General features: G+C 44.8%; 1 protein-coding gene across 1 annotated transcript in view; it reads left to right on the plus strand.

Moving 5' to 3' along the window:
* Nucleotides 1-20,395, plus strand: part of CHRNA4 (cholinergic receptor nicotinic alpha 4 subunit) — a 57,847-nt gene that overhangs the window by 7,874 nt on the left and 29,578 nt on the right. Inside the window, exon 2 of the mRNA XM_063459562.1 lies at nt 6,196-6,347. Within this exon, the coding sequence (XP_063315632.1) occupies nt 6,196-6,347 (152 nt within the window). The remainder of the gene's footprint in view (nt 1-6,195; nt 6,348-20,395) is intronic.

Below are 20,395 nucleotides of genomic sequence, written 5' to 3' on the forward strand. Positions count from 1 at the left end.
TTAAGTGCCTGTCTGAGTGACAGTCCTGCAAAGAAATGCTGGGTTAAAACAAGAAGGACATTGCGATGAAGTGTCTGGGTACCTTTAGTGCCCCTTTAAGCCTATCTGGACTGTTATACAGGCTTTGAACCCCCAAATCACACATCTATTCTGTTTCACAATACAAGGTTTAATCCATTATTCTACCAACTCTGCCTAAATGCCACCAAGTGACCATACCTTAACAAAAATCCCACTGAGCATACTAAGCATTGGTTTTATGTTTTATTTATGCAAGTCCAAACAGCCCAGAACTGAATGGAGCTAGACCATTCGGCTGTATATGGGGCCATTCGGACTGCAACGCGGCATGACATCAGTGGCCTATAGCAGGGCATGACATAATCAATGTCCTGCAACGCGGCATGACATCAGTGGCCTTTAACAAGGCATGACATCATCAGTGGCTTGTAGCAGGGCATGACATCATCAGAGGCCTGTAACGCGGCACAACATCATCAGTGGCCTGTAACATGTCATGACATCATCAATGGCCTGTAACACGGCATGACATCATCAGAGGCCTGTAACATGGCATGACATCATCAGTGGCCTGTAACACTGCACGACATCATCTGTGGCCTGTAACGCGTCATGACATCATCAATGGCCTGTAACACGGCATGACATCCTCAGTGGCCTATAGCAGGGCATGACATAATCAATGCCCTGCAACGCGGCATGACATCAGTGGCCTTTAACAAGGCATGACATCATCAGTGGCTTGTAGCAGGGCATGACATCATCAGAGGCCTGTAACACGGCACAACATCATCAGTGGCCTGTAACATGTCATGACATCATCAATGGCCTGTAACACGGCATGACATCATCAGAGGCCTGTAACATGGCATGACATCATCAGTGGCCTGTAACACTGCACGACATCATCTGTGGCCTGTAACGCGGCATGACATCAGTGGCCTGTAACGTGGCATGACATCAGTGGCCTATAGCAGGGCATGACATAATCAATGTCCTGCAACGCGGCATGACATCAGTGGCCTTTAACAAGGCATGACATCATCAGTGGCTTGTAGCAGGGCATGACATCATCAGAGGCCTGTAACACGGCACAACATCATCAGTGGCCTGTAACACGTCATGACATCATCAATGGCCTGTAACACGGCATGACATCATCAGAGGCCTGTAACATGGCATGACATCATCAGTGGCCTGTAACACTGCACGACATCATCTGTGGCCTGTAACGCGGCATGACATCAGTGGCCTGTAACGTGGCATGACATCATCGGTGTCCTGTAACACGGCATGACATCGTCGGAGGCCTGTAACATGTCATGACATCGTCGGTGTCCTGTAACACGGCATGACATCGTCGGTGTCCTGTAACACGGCATGACATGATCGGTGTCCTGTAACACGGCATGACATCATCATGGCCTTTAACACAGCATGACATCATCGGAGACTTGTAACATGGCATGACACCATCGGTGGCCTGTAACACGGCATGACATCATCGGTGGCTTGTAACACGGCATGACATCATCGGTGGCCTGTAACACGGCATGACATCATCAGTGGCCTGTAACATGGCATGACATCATAGGAGGCCTGTAACACAGCATGACATCATAGGAGGCCTGTAACACAGCATGACATCATAGGAGGCCTGTAACACGGCATGACATCCATGGTTTGTACCCTAGCATTATATAATCAGTGTCTTGTGCCACAGCGTTCCCACGCTCTCTAATTCCAGAACTCCTGCAGTTAAAACACATTGTTTACTTCGTGACCCACTGATTTCATACACAGCTGCTATTTCTCATTGAACAGTAAATATTTCTATGTTGTGCGTGGTAGTTACCCATTGCTAATACCTGCTATTATCTGTGTTTCCGCGGCGTGCTGCCCACTGCTCATTATCCTGGGTTGTGGAGTATAATTGCAGTTGGAAATATTCCATATAATTAATTTTATAATTAGTTCATACAAAGGTACCATTACACAGTCACCATTCCCTCCGTACGCCTTTCATAAACCCACAATCCTTAGCGTTCTGTCTGCCGAAAAACAAACTTGACAAATTAGACTGAATCATCTGCTGTGAATACTTACCTTGACGGGCTATAGAACAGAAGTAAGGACCTACCTGTTTGCCACGCAGCTGTAGATGATCGCTTTCACACACCCTAACCAAAAATACACACTAATATCCTGTTATATTTAATCTGCTATAAAATCAACCACACACGTTAATATCCCGTTATATTCCGTCTGCTATAAAACCAACCGCACACGTTAATATCCTGTTATATTCCGTCGCTAAAAAAACAACCACACACGTTAATATCCTGTTATATTCCGTCTGCTATAAAACCAACCGCACACGTTAATATCCTGTTATATTCCGTCTGCTATAAAACCAACCGCACACGTTAATATCCTGTTATATTCCGTCTGCTATAAAACCAACCACACACGTTAATATCCTGTTATATTCCGTCTGCTATAAAACCAACCACACACGTTAATATCCCGTTACATTCCGTCTGCTATAAAACCAACCACACACGTTAATATCCTGTTATATTCCGTCTGCTATAAAACCAACCACATACGTTAATATCCTGTTATATTCCGTCTGCTATAAAACCAACCACACACGTTAATATCCCGTTACATTCCGTCTGCTATAAAACCAACCACACACGTTAATATCCTGTTATATTCCGTCTGCTATAAAACCAACCACATACGTTAATATCCTGTTATATTCCGTCTGCTATAAAACCAACCACACACGTTAATATCCTGTTATATTCCGTCTGCTATAAAACCAACCACACACGTTAATATCCTGTTATATTCCGTCTGCTATAAAACCAACCACACACGTTAATATCCTGTTATATTCCGTCTGCTATAAAACCAACCACACACGTTAATATCCTGTTATATTCCGTCTGCCATAAAACCAACCACACACGTTAATATCCTGTTATATTCCGTCTGCTATAAAACCAACCGCACACGTTAATACCCCGTTATCTTCCGTCTGCTATAAAACCAACCACACACGTTAATATCCCGTTATATTCCGTCTGCTATAAAACCAACCACACACGTTAATATCCTGTTATATTCCGTCTGCTATAAAACCAACTACACACGTTAATATCCTGTTATATTCCGTCTGCTATAAAACCAACCACACACATTAATATCCTGTTACATTCCGTCTGCTATAAAACCAACCACACACGTTAATATCCTGTTATATTCCGTCTGCCATAAAACCAACCGCACACGTTAATATCCTGTCATATTCCGTCTGCTATAAAACCAACCACACACGTTAATATCCCGTTATATTCCGTCTGCTATAAAAACCAACCACACACGTTAATATCCTGTTATATTCCGTCTGCTATAAAACCAACCACACACGTTAATATCCTGTTATATTCCGTCTGCTATAAAACCAACCACACACGTTAATATCCTGTTACATTCCGTCTGCTATAAAACCAACCACACACGTTAATATCCTGTTATATTCCGTCTGCTATAAAACCAACCGCACACGTTAATATCCTGTTATATTCCGTCTGCTATAAAACCAACCACACACGTTAATATCCTGTTATATTCCGTCTGCTATAAAACCAACCACACACGTTAATATCCTGTTATATTCCGTCTGCTATAAAACCAACCACACACGTTAATATCCTGTTATATTCCGTCTGCTATAAAACCAACCACACACGTTAATATCCTGTTATATTCCGTCTGCTATAAAACCAACCACACACGTTAATATCCCGTTATAGTCCGTCTGCTATAAAGCCAACCACACACGTTCATATCCCGTTATATTCCGTCTGCTATAAAACCAACCACACGCGTTAATATCCTGTTATATTCCGTCTGCTATAAAACCAACCACACACGTTAATATCCTGTTATATTCCGTCTGCTATAAAACCAACCGCACACGTTAATATCCTGTTATATTCCGTCTGCTATAAAACCAACCACACACGTTAATATCCTGTTATATTCCGTCTGCTATAAAACCAAACACACACGTTAATATCCTGTTATATTCCGTCTGCTATAAAACCAACCACACACGTTAATATCCTGTTATATTCCGTCTGCTATAAAACCAACCACACGCGTTAATATCATGTTATATTCCGTCTGCTATAAAACCAACCACACACGTTAATATCCCGTTATATTCCGTCTGCTATAAAACCAACCACACACGTTAATATCCTGTTATATTCCGTCTGTTATAAAACCAACCACACACGTTAATATCCCGTTATATTCCGTCTGCTATAAAACCAACCACACGCGTTAATATCCTGTTATATTCTGTCTGCTATGATATCTATCTATTCTATCTGTCTGTCTTTCTCTATATCTATGTATGTCTGTCGGGCTATGTTTTTCTACTTATATCTGTCTACATCTCTATATTTATCTATGTCTGTCTATGTCCGTCTTTCTTTTTCTCTACTATTTATGTCCATCTGTCGATATCTCTACATCTGTCTTTCTCTATCTCTATGTCTGTCTATGTCTCTCTTTCTGTCCTTCTCTATGTCTGTCTAGTTATGTCTGTCTTTGTCTATCTCTATGTGACTATGTCTGTCTATATCTTTATGTCTGTCTATGTATGCCTATTTATATCTGACTGTATCTCTATGTCTGTCTATGTATGTCTGTCGGTCTATGTATGTCTAATTTTGTCTGTCTTTCTCTATGTCTGTCTGACTGTCTATGTATATCTGCCTATATCTCTGTCTGTCTTTGTCTATCTCTATGTCTATTTGTCTGTCTATATCTCTGTAACAGAGCTTCCTGTACCCCGGTTGGGTATCTCCGCCGACATCTGTCTTTGTCTATCTCTAGTGCTCACCGAGGCCTCCAAGCACCCCACCAGACACCATCAGCACCACAATCTCCACGTCCAGCGTTACAGCCTGGCTAGGAACTCGCCATCTACTACCCACCCTGGAACTACGACAAGGCTCCAGGTTCCAGTGGGTGAACCTCTCTTCCTCCAGAGAGTCAAGCAAGAACAGCTCTTAAAAGATATAGTGATATAGCAATCCCCAGGGTAGATACAGCCCCGATCTGGGTGAACAACCTATCCAAAAATCACCCAGATCGGTTCAGGGATTCAGGAATTTCCTGGAAGTCATAGTTCTGACCGACCGTGCACATGGTTCTATGCCCAAAAGAGTTCCAGGGAATTAGGGCCAACGATCGGTCTCTCTTTATGGAGTACAAAAGTACTTACATGAATGGAGCCTTTTAAAGTGTATTGGGCAAGGTTTATTGCAGGGCCCATAGTCACAGGGTAGGAGGCAAGCAAACAAGCCCCTCCAAAAACCTGTCTGTCTATTTATGCCTATATATATATGACTATATCTCTATGTCTGTCTATGTATGTCTGTCGGTCTATGTATGTCTAATTTTGTTTGTCTTTATGTCTGTCTGACTATCTATCTATGTCTGTTTTTGTCTATCTCTATGTCTGTTTGTCTGTCTATATCTCTATGTCTGTCTGTCTATGACTGTCTATCTATATCTGACTATATGTCTCTCTGTGTCTGTCTAGTTATGAACGTTAGATATTAAAAGGCTGTAATTAACCAGTAGTAATTAACGATTGCTGGTCAATTTGACAGTTACTGATTTGGAAATCCAACAGCCGAACTGCAAACCTTGTCGGCTCACACTAAGTCGGCTATTTTATTTAGGTGTAAAATTCACTGTTTATTGAAAAGGAATGTGCGTAAAATGATAGAAGTCGCTGTGTAGAGAAATTCCAATCATCCTATGAGATGATTGGCACAAACAGTGCTTTGCAGGATAAGCACGTCTTGATTTTTAGGAATCTCAATGTGGCATGGAAAATTGTGAAGGTACATTTTTAACAGGAGTGAGTTTTTACCCCATGGCTGCCCTTTAAGATTGTGAAAGTGTTAATCAGACGTCTCTTTGTGTTTATACAGCCCTCTAGTAGACACACACTTCTCTTTTTTAATATGTTCAGTTTTTATTGAGTATAATTAGACCCATCAAATGAGTGAAATTCTTTGGAGAGTCGCTGTAATTAATGAAGATGGCCAAATAAATGAAGATTTTTCTCTGTGTCCCCAGCCGGCTGTCACACCGAGACGCGCGCACACGCGGAGGAAAGACTTCTGCAGAAACTCTTTATCGGATACAACAAATGGTCTCGACCTGTTGCCAACATATCGGACGCTGTTCTTGTGCGATTTGGACTGTCTATAGCTCAGCTCATAGATGTAGTAAGTGAAATACTTTATTTTTAAGGATATATTCCCAATAGCAAAATATCAAAAAAATGTGTTTTGGAAATGTTCCGTTTGCGAGAATGTGTTTTAATATTTGTCGTCACGTTTCCCTGAGGGGATGGGGTAAGAAAACCGGTGAAAAAGATCTGTCTACGGCCTCGATTTAATATGCTTTCCAAGTGATTCAATAATGTTAGAAAAATTTCCAAGTGATTTATCTACACAAGTCACCCTTAAAAAATCTATGGGGAATTTTTGGAAACCGTAATAATCGTTTAGAAAGCTTATTAATCAAGGCCAATGTCTGTGAGCAATATTTGAGAAAGAGTTAATTTCTCTACACAGTTCATGCACATATTCACAAATTTACTTTACATGTATGCACACGCTTGTAATAATTTATTGTTTGTGTGTGCGCAAGTTGTTATTTTTTTTTTCTTTTTCTTTATTGACTTTTGTACAAAAAAAATATCACGGTAAAAATGCTTTAGACTAAAAATGTTGTCTTTTTGGGGGGGGGAATGGGAGAAATTTAATCTCTACCAGTAATTGTTGGTATTACAATACTGTAATTTTTCTCAGGGGTTTTCAATGATCCCATTTTGTATTAATTAGGAAGGAGACCCGTGTGACTTTAGGTTTATGCCATTATAATTTTACCCAAGATTAACCGTCGGTACCTGCTGTTCTAAGCAGTATTGTCTCGGCCCCGGGATCTTTTTATAACATCCACCAAAAAAATCTCAACAGTTTCCCTCTTGCGATCAGATTTACAGAAATTCGCCCTAGAGACACAATTAGGAAGAATGTCTAATAATTAAAACATTTGTTACTTAATTAGATCACAGCTCTTTCAGCATTTTTTAAATAACACAGGAGGATACGCTGGCTACAAGATCCTGCACTGGAACTGCTAGATCTCCTATTTCTAGCATTGCTATATCTGGAGACCATGTACCCCGCATTGCTATATCTGGGAGATCATGTACCCCACATTGCTATATCTGGGAAATCATGTATCCCGCATTGATATATCTGGGAGATCATGTACCCCGCATTGCTATATCTGGGAGACCATGTACCCCACATTGCTAAATCTGGGAGATCATGACCCCACATTGCTATATCTGGGAGACCATGTACCCCACATTGCTATATCTGGGAGATCATGTACCCCACATTGCTATATCTTGGAAATCATGTACCCCGCATTGCTATATCTGGGAGACCATGTACCCCACATTGCTATATCTGGGAGACCATGTACCCCACATTGCTATATCTGGGAGATCATGTACCCCACATTGCTATATCTGGGAGACCATGTACCCCACATTGCTATATCTTGGAAATCATGTACCCCGCATTGCTATATCTGGGAGACCATGTACCCCACATTGCTATATCTGGGAGATCATGTACCCCACATTGCTATATCTGGGAGACCATGTACCCCACATTGCTATATCTTGGAAATCATGTACCCCGCATTGCTATATCTGGGAGACCATGTACCTCGCATTGCTATATCTGGGAGATCATGTACCCCGCATTGCTATATCTTGGAAATCATGTACCCCGCATTGCTATATCTGGGAAATCATGTACCCCGCATTGATATATCTGGAAGATCATGTACCCCGCCTTGCTATACCTGGGAGACCATGCACCACACATTGCTATACCTGGGAGACCATGTACCCCGCATTGCTATATCTGGGAGACCATGTACCCCGCATTGCTATATCTGGGAGACCATGTACCCCACATTGCTATATCTGGGAGATCATGTACCCCGCATTGCTATATCTGGGAAATCATGTATCCCGCATTGATATATCTGGGAGATCATGTACCCCGCATTGCTATATCTGGGAGATTATGTACCCTGCATTGCTGTATCTGGGAGATCATGTACCACACATTGCTATATCTGGGAGACCATGTACCCCGCATTGCTATATCTGGGAAATCATGTACCCCGCATTGCTATATCTGAGAGATCATGTACCCCGCATTGCTATATCTGGGAGATCATGTACCCCGCATTGCTATATCTGGGAGGGAGATCATGTACCCCGCATTGCTTTATCTGGGAGATCATGTACCCCGCATTGCTAGATCTGGGAGATCATGTACCCCGCATTGCTATATCTGGGAGACCATGTACCCCACATTGCTATATCTGGGAGACCATGTACCCCACATTGCTATATCTGGGAGATCATGTACCCCGCATTGCTATATCTGGGAAATCATGTATCCCGCATTGCTATATCTGGGAAATCATGTATCCCGCATTGATATATCTGGGAGACCATGTACCCCACATTGCTATATCTGGGAGATCATGTACCCAGCATTGCTATATCTGGGAGACCATGTACCCCGCATTGCTATATCTGGGAGATCATGTACCCCGCATTGCTATATCTGGGAAATCATGTATCCCGCATTGCTATATCTGGGAAATCATGTATCCCGCATTGATATATCTGGGAGACCATGTACCCCACATTGCTATATCTGGGAGATCATGTACCCCGCATTGCTATATCTGGGAGACCATGTACCCCGCATTGCTATATCTGGGAGATCATGTACCCCGCATTGCTATATCTGGGAGATCATGTACCCCGCATTGCTATATCTGGGAGACCATGTACCCCACATTGCTATATCTGGGAGACCATGTACCCCGCATTGCTATATCTGGGAGATCATGTACCCCGCATTGCTATATCTGGGAAATCATGTATCCCGCATTGCTATATCTGGGAAATCATGTATCCCGCATTGATATATCTGGGAGACCATGTACCCCACATTGCTATATCTGGGAGATCATGTACCCCGCATTGCTATATCTGGGAGACCATGTACCCCGCATTGCTATATCTGGGAGATCATGTACCCCGCATTGCTATATCTGGGAGATCATGTACCCCGCATTGCTATATCTGGGAGCATGCGTACCCCGCATTGCTTATACCTGGGAGATCATGTACCCCGCATTGCTATATCTAGGAGCGTGTGTACTCCGCATTGCTATATCTGGGAGATCTTCTACACCACGTTGCTATATCTGGGAGATTATGTACCCCGCATTGCTATATCTGGGAGATCATGTACCCCACATTTCTATATCTGGGAGATCATGTACCCCGCATTGCTATATCTGGGAGATCATGTACCCCGCATTGCTATATCTGGGAGACCATGTACCCCGCATTGCTATATCTGGGAGATCATGTACCCCGCATTGCTATATCTGGGAGATCATGTACCCCGCATTGCTATATCTGGGAGCATGCGTACCCCGCATTGCTTATACCTGGGAGATCATGTACCCCGCATTACTATATCTAGGAGCGTGTGTACTCCGCATTGCTATATCTGGGAGATCTTGTACCCCACATTGCTATATCTGGGAGATCATGTACCCCGCACTGCTATATCTGGGAGATAATGTACCCCACATTGCTATATCTGGGAGCGTGCGTACCCCGCATTGCTATACCTGCGAGATCATGTACCCCGCATTGCTATACCTGGGAGATCATGTACCCCGCATTGCTATATCTAGGAGCGTGTGTACCCCGCATTGCTATATCTGGGAGATCATGTACCCTGCATTGCTATATCTGGGAGATCATGTACCCCGCATTGCTATATCTAGGAGCGTGTGTACCCCGCATTGCTATATCTGGGAGATCATGTACCCCACATTGCTATATCTGGGAGACCTTGTACATTCAAAATATTTGCGGGTGTTTTTTTACATTTTTAAACTGGGGGGGGGGGTCACAAAAGTGTTACTTTGATGGGAATTAAACATCAGTTTCAAATTTTAGGGATCAACATCCAAACTAAAAAGTATGTGATCATGAAATGTTCGTTTGTCTGATATGCGATGGAACCTATTTAACCTCTTCAGTTTAAGCCGTGAAGACCAACTCGCTGTGTATATTATTTATTTCAGGAATTCTTAAAAAATGCCTAAACTTCACGTCTGTAATTCATAAGATGGAGATCGCTGTGTGCATTTTCCCAAATCTTCTATTAAAATGATTAAATGCTCCCCCCCTAATTCACATGGGGGCTACGGCAATATTGCAAATGGATTAGTAAATTAGGAACTCCAAGCACCATAACCACTTCAGTGATATACTTAACTGTCTACTTTACACAAACGTTCATTAATGTAACTCTATGAAGTTAACGCTTTTAACCCATTCCGGGCAGGCGATGTCTCAGATTTGTCATAATAAAGAGTTCAGAAGGGGTTAAATCCAGAATATCTCCTGTAACAGTCTGACGCACAGCACTAATAAATATTTAGTCTGGATTCGGCTCTCCCGGATTGTTGCTGTAGGTTTGTGCGTCCTCATGCATTGCCTTGTCCACTGGTAATTCAATGGGACGTAACGCTATGGAAATCTATGCAGAAATGCGTACACACACCGCAAGGAATCGCAGGAGCAAGTTTATTAATTCATTTCTTTTTTTAGCTGTACATTGTATATTCCGGCAAGGTATGGTTTTATTGAGGGGTTTTCGGCATGCTGCGCATGTTAAGCAGCTGTGCAGCAAGACACGTGCCCGAGGGTTATTTTGGCTTGGATTTTATAATTCAGTTTAGAATTACGTCAAAATAATAATTACTTTACATGGTAATAGAATGTTTGATTTTTAAAGCGATGTTTTATCATATTTTCACTGACCGGACGCCGTTTGCTGAATGCCTGGGGAAAGAGGGGAAGGCTTATAAGGGCTGCAGAGGAATGGTCTGCAGCTTTTACGAGCTGTTAACAGGATTTACATGCCATTAAGTGATAACATTTGAGGGTATACACATTGGTCGCAATACAAAGCATTTAAGACAATATATCAGGAAATACATATCACAATTGTATTATTTTTTTAGAAGGCGAACAAGCTATTTGTGTGGGTTAAATTTGGTGTCTAGTCAGGAGGTAAGGCCAGTAGTGACATGCGTGTCAGTTAAGTGTTATAGGGTGAGGATAGCACCCCGTGCTCCTGATCAGTGCGACTGTTGGTTTTGGGCCCATGGGGTGAGGGGTTGTGGAACCTACTACCCTGTGGACTAGTGAGTTGTCTTCGCTGTCGAGGTCTAGGTAGCGATCCCTGAGTGTGTGCGTGGTAGTTGCCCTCACCTTCTGTCTGGTTTACCAGGGCCGGGTGCGTGAGATTAATAAAACGTGCCGCTTTACCAACTAGTGCCAACCCACCGGCCATGAGGCAGCGCGCCTTTGAGAGCCCAAAATGGCCCCAAAACCTCCCGGGCCTGCTGCATCGGTAAACAGGTGGAGGTCGGCATACAGGGCCTGCCAGTACGTTCTACCGTTATAGGAGGCCAAGAAGGAATCCCAGACCCCTAGATCACCCCGCAACAGCCGAGTAAGAGTGGTTTCTAACAAGAAGCAGTTTCACTCATCACATAGTAGGATGATTGGAACTGCTCCATAAACAGAAAGCAGTGTAAATGTGTCTCTCGGACAGCCAGATGGAGCTACAGGCAGTCCGAGAGGCGAGGAGCACTGCCACTCTCCAATCACAATCCCAGCAGCTTTTCTGAGTGTCTTCTGTCCTTCCCGCACTCCAGCTGCTCTCCCCCCACAATCCATCTCCTACTGCACTCCAGCTGCTCTCCCCCCGGACTCCAGCTCCCACTGCACTCCAGTTCTCCCTTCCCCACACTCCATCTCCCCCTGCACTCCAGCAGCTCTCTCATATCCCGCACTGAAACTCTAACATCCCCTGCACTCCAGATCCCCCACCCCGCGCTGCAGCTCTCCAATATCCTGCACTCCAACTCTAACCTCCCCTGCACTCCAGATCCACCTCCGCGCTCCATATCTCCCCGCCCCCCCCCCCCCATTCAGCTGCACTTCATCCCCCCCGCCCCCACACACACTTCAGCCCACCACCACCACATCATTTCACTGGCAGGAAGAGGCCAGAAAATGGCAGATTTACCCCCCCCCCCGCTCCCACTGCCTTCATTACCAGGTACTAGCAACCTTCAAATACCCAGCAGCTCATGACTAACAGTGAGCTTGTCTGTAGTGCACTGGTGTGTCAGTGAACTGGTCTGTAGTGAGATTCTGTGTGTCAGTGAGCTTGTCTGTAGTGAGATTCTGTATGTATACCAATGAGTTTGTTTGTACTAAGTTTGTTTATTTGCCAGTGAAAAGACCAATATTTATGTGTGTCAGTGAGGTTGTCTGTGCGTGCCTGCATTCTGTATAATTGTATTTTTTAACCTAATAGGACCAATATTTTAAATTAAAAAAGGAACATAGCAATAATAAGTTTGTATTTATGCTTAGTACGTGCTTAAAAGGCTTGCATACATTTTTATTCAAGGCTGCTTTGTATTCCCGGTCTGGCCTTGGCAGAACACACTATGAAAGCAGTTACAAGAAAGAAAAAAAATGACAAAAAAGACAAAACAAATAGTGCAGTAGAATGTGAGAATTGATCATTCACGCCAGGAAAACTTCTCAGAAAAGGAGCAGATTATTCTACAACACTTTGTTCGAGGGTAACCAGACATTCTTTTGTTCGATCATAGTTTTGGGACAGAGGTGTATTGTGGGAATTCATGTGAGTAGGCAGAACATGTTGGCCTATTTACAGCGGTTAATCAGGATTATTCACTAAAGTGTGAATTGGGGGTGGGGGATATTTCAAATTCAAAGCCCAACGTAGCCGAACGGTAAACCCAGCTGATTGGGAGAATTATTTCAATTCAGTTATTTTAGCCTAAAAGTTGAAATTCACCTTGCATTCCTGGCAGTTCCCAGGTTAATGATTAACCCTGTTAGTAATACAACAAATGTCTGGATACAGAACCCAGGTCTTCCCGCTGTTTGTGGCGTTATTTACAGAACCCGGGTCTCCCCGCTGTTTGTGGCGTTATTTACAGAACCCAGGTCTTCCCGCTGTTTGTGGCGTTATTTACAGAACCCGGGTCTTCCCGCTGTTTGTGGCGTTATTTACAAAACCCAGGTCTTCCCGCTGTTTGTGGCGTTATTTACAGAACCCAGGTCTTCCCGCTGTTTGTGGCGTTATTTACAGAACCCAGGTCTTCCCGCTGTTTGTGGCGTTATTTACAAAACCCAGGTCTTCCCGCTGTTTGTGGCGTTATTTGCAGAACCCAGGTCTTCCCGCTGTTTGTGGCGTTATTTACAGAACACGGGTCTTCCCGCTGTTTGTGGCGTTATTTACAGAACCCGGGTCTCCCCGCTGTTTGTGGCGTTATTTACAGAACCCAGGTCTTCCCGCTGTTTGTGGCGTTATTTACAGAACACGGGCCTTCCCGCTGTTTGTGGCGTTATTTACAGAACCCACGTCTTCCCCCTGTTAGTGTCGTTATTTACAGAACCCAGGTCTTCCCGCTGTTTGTGGCGTTATTTACAGAACCCGGGTCTTCCCGCTGTTTGTGGAGTTATTTACAGAACCCAGGTCTTCCCGCTGTTTGTGGAGTTATTTACAGAACCCAGGTCTTCCCGCTGTTTGTGGCGTTATTTACAGAACCCAGGTCTTCCCGCTGTTTGAGGCGTTATTTACAGAACCCACGTCTTCCCCCTGTTAGTGTCGTTATTTACAGAACCCGGGTCTTCCCGCTGTTTGTGGCGTTATTTACAGAACCCGCGTCTTCCCGCTGTTAGTGGCGTTATTTACAGAACCCAGGTCTTCCCGCTGTTTGTGGAGTTATTTACAGAACCCAGGTCTTCCCGCTGTTTGTGGCGTTATTTACAGAACCCAGGTCTCCCCGCTGTTTGTGGCGTTATTTACAGAACCCAGGTCTTCCCGCTGTTTGTGGCGTTATTTACAGAACCCAGGTCTTCCCGCTGTTTGAGGCGTTATTTACAGAACCCACGTCTTCCCCCTGTTAGTGTCGTTATTTACAGAACCCGGGTCTTCCCGCTGTTTGTGGCGTTATTTACAGAACCCGCGTCTTCCCGCTGTTAGTGGCGTTATTTACAGAACCCAGGTCTTCCCGCTGTTTGTGGAGTTATTTACAGAACCCAGGTCTTCCCGCTGTTTGTGGCGTTATTTACAGAACCCAGGTCTTCCCGCTGTTTGTGGCGTTATTTACAGAACCCAGGTCTTCCCGCTGTTTGAGGCGTTATTTACAGAACCCACGTCTTCCCCCTGTTAGTGTCGTTATTTACAGAACCCGGGTCTTCCCGCTGTATGTGGAGTTATTTACAGAACCCAGGTCTCCCCGCTGTTTGTGGCGTTATTTACAGAACCCAGGTCTTCCCGCTGTTTGTGGCGTTATTTACAGAACCCAGGTCTTCCCGCTGTTTGAGGCGTTATTTACAGAACCCACGTCTTCCCCCTGTTAGTGTCGTTATTTACAGAACCCGGGTCTTCCCGCTGTTTGTGGCGTTATTTACAGAACCCGCGTCTTCCCGCTGTTTGTGGCGTTATTTACAGAACCCAGGTCTTCCCGCTGTTTGTGGCGTTATTTACAGAACCCAGGTCATCCCGCTGTTTGTGGCGTTATTTACAGAACCCAGGTCTTCCCGCTGTTTGTGGCGTTATTTACAGAACCCGGGTCTCCCCGCTGTTTGTGGCGTTATTTACAGAACCCGGGTCTTCCCGCTGTTTGTGGCGTTATTTACAGAACTCAGGTCTTCCCCCTGTTTGTGGCGTTATTTACAGAACCCAGGTCTTCCCGCTGTTTGTGGCGTTATTTACAGAACCCAGGTCTTCCCGCTGTTTGTGGCGTTATTTACAGAACCCGGGTCTTCCTGCTGTTTGTGGTGTTATTTACAGAACCCAGGTCTTCCTGCTGTTTGTGGTGTTATTTACAGAACCCAGGTCTTCCTGCTGTTTGTGTCGTTATTTACAGAACCCAGGTCTTCCCGCTGTTTGTGGCGTTATTTACAGAACCCAGGTCTTCCTGCTGTTTGTGGCGTTATTTACAGAACTCAGGTCTTCCCCCTGTTTGTGGCGTTATTTACAGAACCCAGGTCTTCCCCCTGTTTGTGGCGTTATTTACAGAACCCGGGTCTCCCCGCTGTTTGTGGCATTATTTACAGAACCCAGGTCTCCCCCGTGTTTGTTGCGTTATTTACAGAACCCGGGTCTTCCCGCTGTTTGTGGCGTTATTTACAGAACCCGGGTCTTCCCGCTGTTTGTGGCGTTATTTACAGAACTAACGTCTTCCCCCTGTTAGTGTCGTTATTTACAGAACCCAGGTCTTCCTGCTGTTTGTGGCGTTATTTACAGAACCCAGGTCTTCCCGCTGTTTGTGGCGTTATTTACAGAACCCAGGTCTTCCCGCTGTTTGTGGCGTTATTTACAGAACCCGGGTCTTCCCCCTGTTTGTGGCATTATTTACAGAACCCGGGTCTTCCCGCTGTTTGTGGCGTTATTTACAGAACCCAGGTCTTCCCCCTGTTTGTGGCGTTATTTACAGAACCCGGGTCTTCCTGCTGTTTGTTGCGTTATTTACAGAACCCAGGTCTTCCCGCTGTTTGTGGCGTTACTTACAGAACCCAGGTCTTCCCGCTGTTTGTGGCGTTATTTACAGAACCCAGGTCTTCCCGCTGCTTGTGGCGTTATTTACAGAACCCGGGTCTTCCCGCTGTTTGTGGCGTTATTTACAGAACCCGGGTCTTCCCGCTGTTTGTGGCGTTATTTACAGAACCCAGGTCTTCCCGCTGTTTGTGGTGTTATTTACAGAGCCCGGGTCTTCCCGCTGTTTGTGGCGTTATTTACAGAACCCGGGTCTTCCCGCTGTTTGTGGCGTTATTTACAGAACCCGGGTCTTCCCCCTGTTTGTGGCGTTATTTACAGAACCCGGGTCTCCCCGCTGTTTGTGGCATTATTTACAGAACCCAGGTCTCCCCCGTGTTTGTTGCGTTATTTACAGAACCCGGGTCTTCCCGCTGTTTGTGGCGTTATTTACAGAACCCGGGACTTCCCGCTGTTTGTGGCGTTATTTACAGAACCCGGGTCTTCCCCCTGTTAGTGTCGTTATTTACAGAACCCAGGTCTTCCTGCTGTTTGTGGCGTTATTTACAGAACCCAGGTCTTCCCGCTGTTTGTGGCGTTATTTACAGAACCCGGGTCTTCCCGCTGTTTGTGGCGTTATTTACAGAACCCAGGTCTTCCCGCTGTTTGTGGCATTATTTACAGAACCCAGGACTTCCCCCTGTTTGTGGCGTTATTTACAGAACCCAGGTCTTCCCCCTGTTTGTGGCGTTATTTACAGAACCCAGGTCTTCCCGCTGTTTGTGGTGTTATTTACAGAACCCGGGTCTTCCCGCTGTTTGTGGCGCTATTTACAGAACCCAGGTCTTCCCGCTGTTTGTGGCGTTATTTACAGAACCCAGGTCTTCCCACTGTTTGTGGCGTTATTTACAGAACCCAGGTCTTCCCGCTGTTTGTGGCGTTATTTACAGAACCCGGGTCTTCCCGCTGTTTGTGGCGTTATTTACAGAACCCAGGTGTTCCCGCTGTTTGTGGCGTTATTTACAGAACCCAGGTCTTCCCGCTGTTTGTGGCGTTATTTACAGAACCCAGGTCTTCCCGCTGTTTGTGGCGTTATTTACAGAACCCAGGTCTTCCCGCTGTTTGTGGTGTTATTTACAGAACCCGGGTCTTCCCGCTGTTTGTGGCGTTATTTACAGAACCCGGGTCTTCCCCCTGTTTGTGGTGTTATTTACAGAACCCGGGTCTTCCCGCTGTTTGTGGCGTTATTTACAGAACCCGGGTCTTCCCGCTGTATGTGGCGTTATTTACAGAACCCAGGTCTTCCCGCTGTTTGTGGCGTTATTTACAGAACCCAGGTCTTCCCGCTGTTTGTGGCGTTATTTACAGAACCCGGGTCTTCCCGCTGTTTGTGGCATTATTTACAGAACCCAGGTCTTCCCTCTGTTTGTGGCGTTATTTACAGAACCCGGGTTTTCCCGCTGTTTGTGGCGTTATTTACAGAACCCGGGTCTTCCCCCTGTTTGTGGCGTTATTTACAGAACCCGGGTCTTCCCGCTGTTTGTGGTGTTATTTACAGAACCCAGGTCTTCCCGCTGTTTGTGGCGTTATTTACAGAACCCAGGTCTTCCCGCTGTTTGTGGCGTTATTTACAGAACCCAGGTCTTCCTGCTGTTTGTGGCGTTATTTACAGAACCCGGGTCTTCCCCCTGTTTGTGGCGTTATTTACAGAACCCGGGTCTTCCCGCTGTTTGTGGCGTTATTTACAGAACCCGGGTCTTCCTGCTGTTTGTTGCGTTATTTACAGAACCCAGGTCTTCCCACTGTTTGTGGCGTTACTTACAGAACCCGGGTCTTCCCGCTGTTTGTGGCGTTATTTACAGAACCCAGGTCTTCCTGCTGTTTGTTGCGTTATTTACAGAACCCAGGTCTTCCCACTGTTTGTGGCGTTACTTACAGAACCCAGGTCTTCCCGCTGTTTGTGGCGTTATTTACAGAACCCGGGTCTTCCCGCTGTTTGTGGCGTTATTTACAGAACCCAGGTCTTCCCTCTGTTTGTGGCGTTATTTACAGAACCCGGGTTTTCCCGCTGTTTGTGGCGTTATTTACAGAACCTAGGTCTTCCCGCTGTTTGTGGCGTTATTTACAGAACCCAGGTCTTCCCCCTGTTTGTGGCGTTATTTACAGAACCCGGGTCTTCCTGCTGTTTGTTGCGTTATTTACAGAACCCAGGTCTTCCCGCTGTTTGTGGCGTTATTTACAGAACCCAGTTCTTCCCGCTGTTTGTGGCGTTATTTACAGAACCCGGGTCTTCCCGCTGTTTGTGTCGTTATTTACAAAACCCAGGTCTTCCCGCTGTTTGTGGCGTTATTTACAGAACCCGGGTTTTCCCGCTGTTTGTGGCGTTATTTACAGAACCCAGGTCTTCCCGCTGTTTGTGGCGTTATTTACAGAACCCGGGTCTTCCCGCTGTTTGTGGCGTTATTTACGCTGCTTGCTTGTAAACATGACAAACAAACACTGGGTGAATTGTGTCAGGAGATAAATACATGAATTCCGGAGTAAAGCAAGTAATCTGTTGGCATATAAATGGGGGCAGAGAATGTCGCAGCTATCGGTGAAGCAGGTGCGAGGTACTGTGATCTTCCAGCCATATAATTGGCCCATTACGTGATGCAGCAGTTATAACGAGATGGGAACAATCGTTTATCTCTGCCAATGGGTGACAAGTCCACCTGCTCTCACGCTCCCAGCATGACGCTGGAGTTTACAGGATGGCGCTTTGTAACTTCTCATTTCTGTATCGTTCAACTAGACAACAGGTGCAATGGAAATTAAATTTATATTTAACATGTGATTTATTTATTTATTTATTTATTATTGCCATTTATATAGCGCCAACAGATTCCGTAGCGCTTTACAATATTATGAGAGGGGGATTTAACTATAAATAGGACAATTACAAATAAACTTACAGGAACAATAGGTTGAAGAGGACCCTGCTCAAACGAGCTTACATTCTATAGGAGGTGGGGTGTAAAACACATTAGGACAGGAATTTACATAAAGAACAAAGAACAATGATAAAGAACAATAAAATTTACCCCAAGTAGAGGAGTCGGAGACTTGCTTTTTTTTACCCATCTCCGTTACTGTGAGCTAAAGAGGAAATGTAATGATCACGGACTCATTCCATGATGCCTCGGGCGTGTTTATTCATAACCCGGCTTTTACGGAGAGATTCTCCTGGAATGCTGCACGTACGCTCTTTGTGTATGACACTGCCGGGGTTAATGAATTTACAAGCTTTTCTCAAAATCACCTCTGCTTGCTTCCCTGGATGCTTATTTGGTTTCACAGCTGGTTCAGGACCTCTAAGGATTGCCTGGACCCATCCTAAATATTGAGTTTCTAATGATTCTGGCATTGTTCACCGGATCGAGACTGTGCCGGGATCCGGTGATTCTTTGATTAGGTATCCCTTGGCCTACTGATCACCAAACAGGACGCCATGTGGAGGGGAGCTCAGTGAGGTGATGAAGCATCAAGAGATACCAAGGACTTAAACATAGAATGTGACGGCAGATAAGAACCATTCGGCCCATCTAGTTTGCCCAATGTTCTAAATACTTTCATCAGTCCCTGGCCTTATCTTATAGTTAGGATAGCCTTATGCCCATCCCACGCATGCTTAAACTCCCTCAATGTGTTAACCTCTACCACTTCAGCTGCAAGGCTATTCCATGCATCCACTACCCTCTCAGTAAAGTAATGCTTGCTGATATTATTTTTAAATCTTTGCTCCTCTAATTTAAGACTATGTCCTCTTGTTGTGGTAGTTTTTCTTCTTTTAAATATAGTCTCCTCCTTTACTGTGTTGTTTCCCTTTATGTATTTAAATGTTTCTATCATATCCCCCCGTCTCGTCTTTCCTCCAAGCTATACATGTTAAGATCCTTTAACCTTTCCTGGTAAGTTTTATCCTGCAATCTTGTGGAAGCTCCCTTCTATAGGGCTCCGGGAACAATTTATTTGAGTACCCTCCAAGCTCAGCATGGGACTCTGCACTGGTTCAACGGATGGTCGCGGTCAAACTTCGAACGGTGATTGCTTGGGCTGGGCACCTCCGATCCAGGTGCAATTTGGACAGATTGCACCCGAGAACCAGATATATCATGTTTGGGGATTACTTGTGGGAAACCGTATGTTTTGGGGATACAAATAGCTCTGTCACACAATGTAAAGAAAAATAGCTCAACCTATCGTTACATTTCAGTTGGCCATTTGATTGTGCCATTAATTTAAAGTGACAGCTCCTCTTATACAGTTTGTCAGTTCACAGTTTAACAAATACCAACTAACGCTTTTAATTTGCTGTAGTTTAGCGTTTAACCTGCTGCTGAGAAGGTTGAGGATTGTGTGTGATCTCTGGTTCAGTATTGGCCTGGCTATGGCTGGGATTTGAGTGCGGAGGTCTTGGTTGGTTTGGAAACAAAAAGAAATAGAGATCCGTGAAACCAACTTGGCATTTTACAGGATTGTGATGAGTCACTAAGGGCATTATG

This window comes from Pelobates fuscus, chromosome 6 (genome assembly GCF_036172605.1).
Source record: "Pelobates fuscus isolate aPelFus1 chromosome 6, aPelFus1.pri, whole genome shotgun sequence".
NCBI lineage: Eukaryota > Metazoa > Chordata > Amphibia > Anura > Pelobatidae > Pelobates > Pelobates fuscus.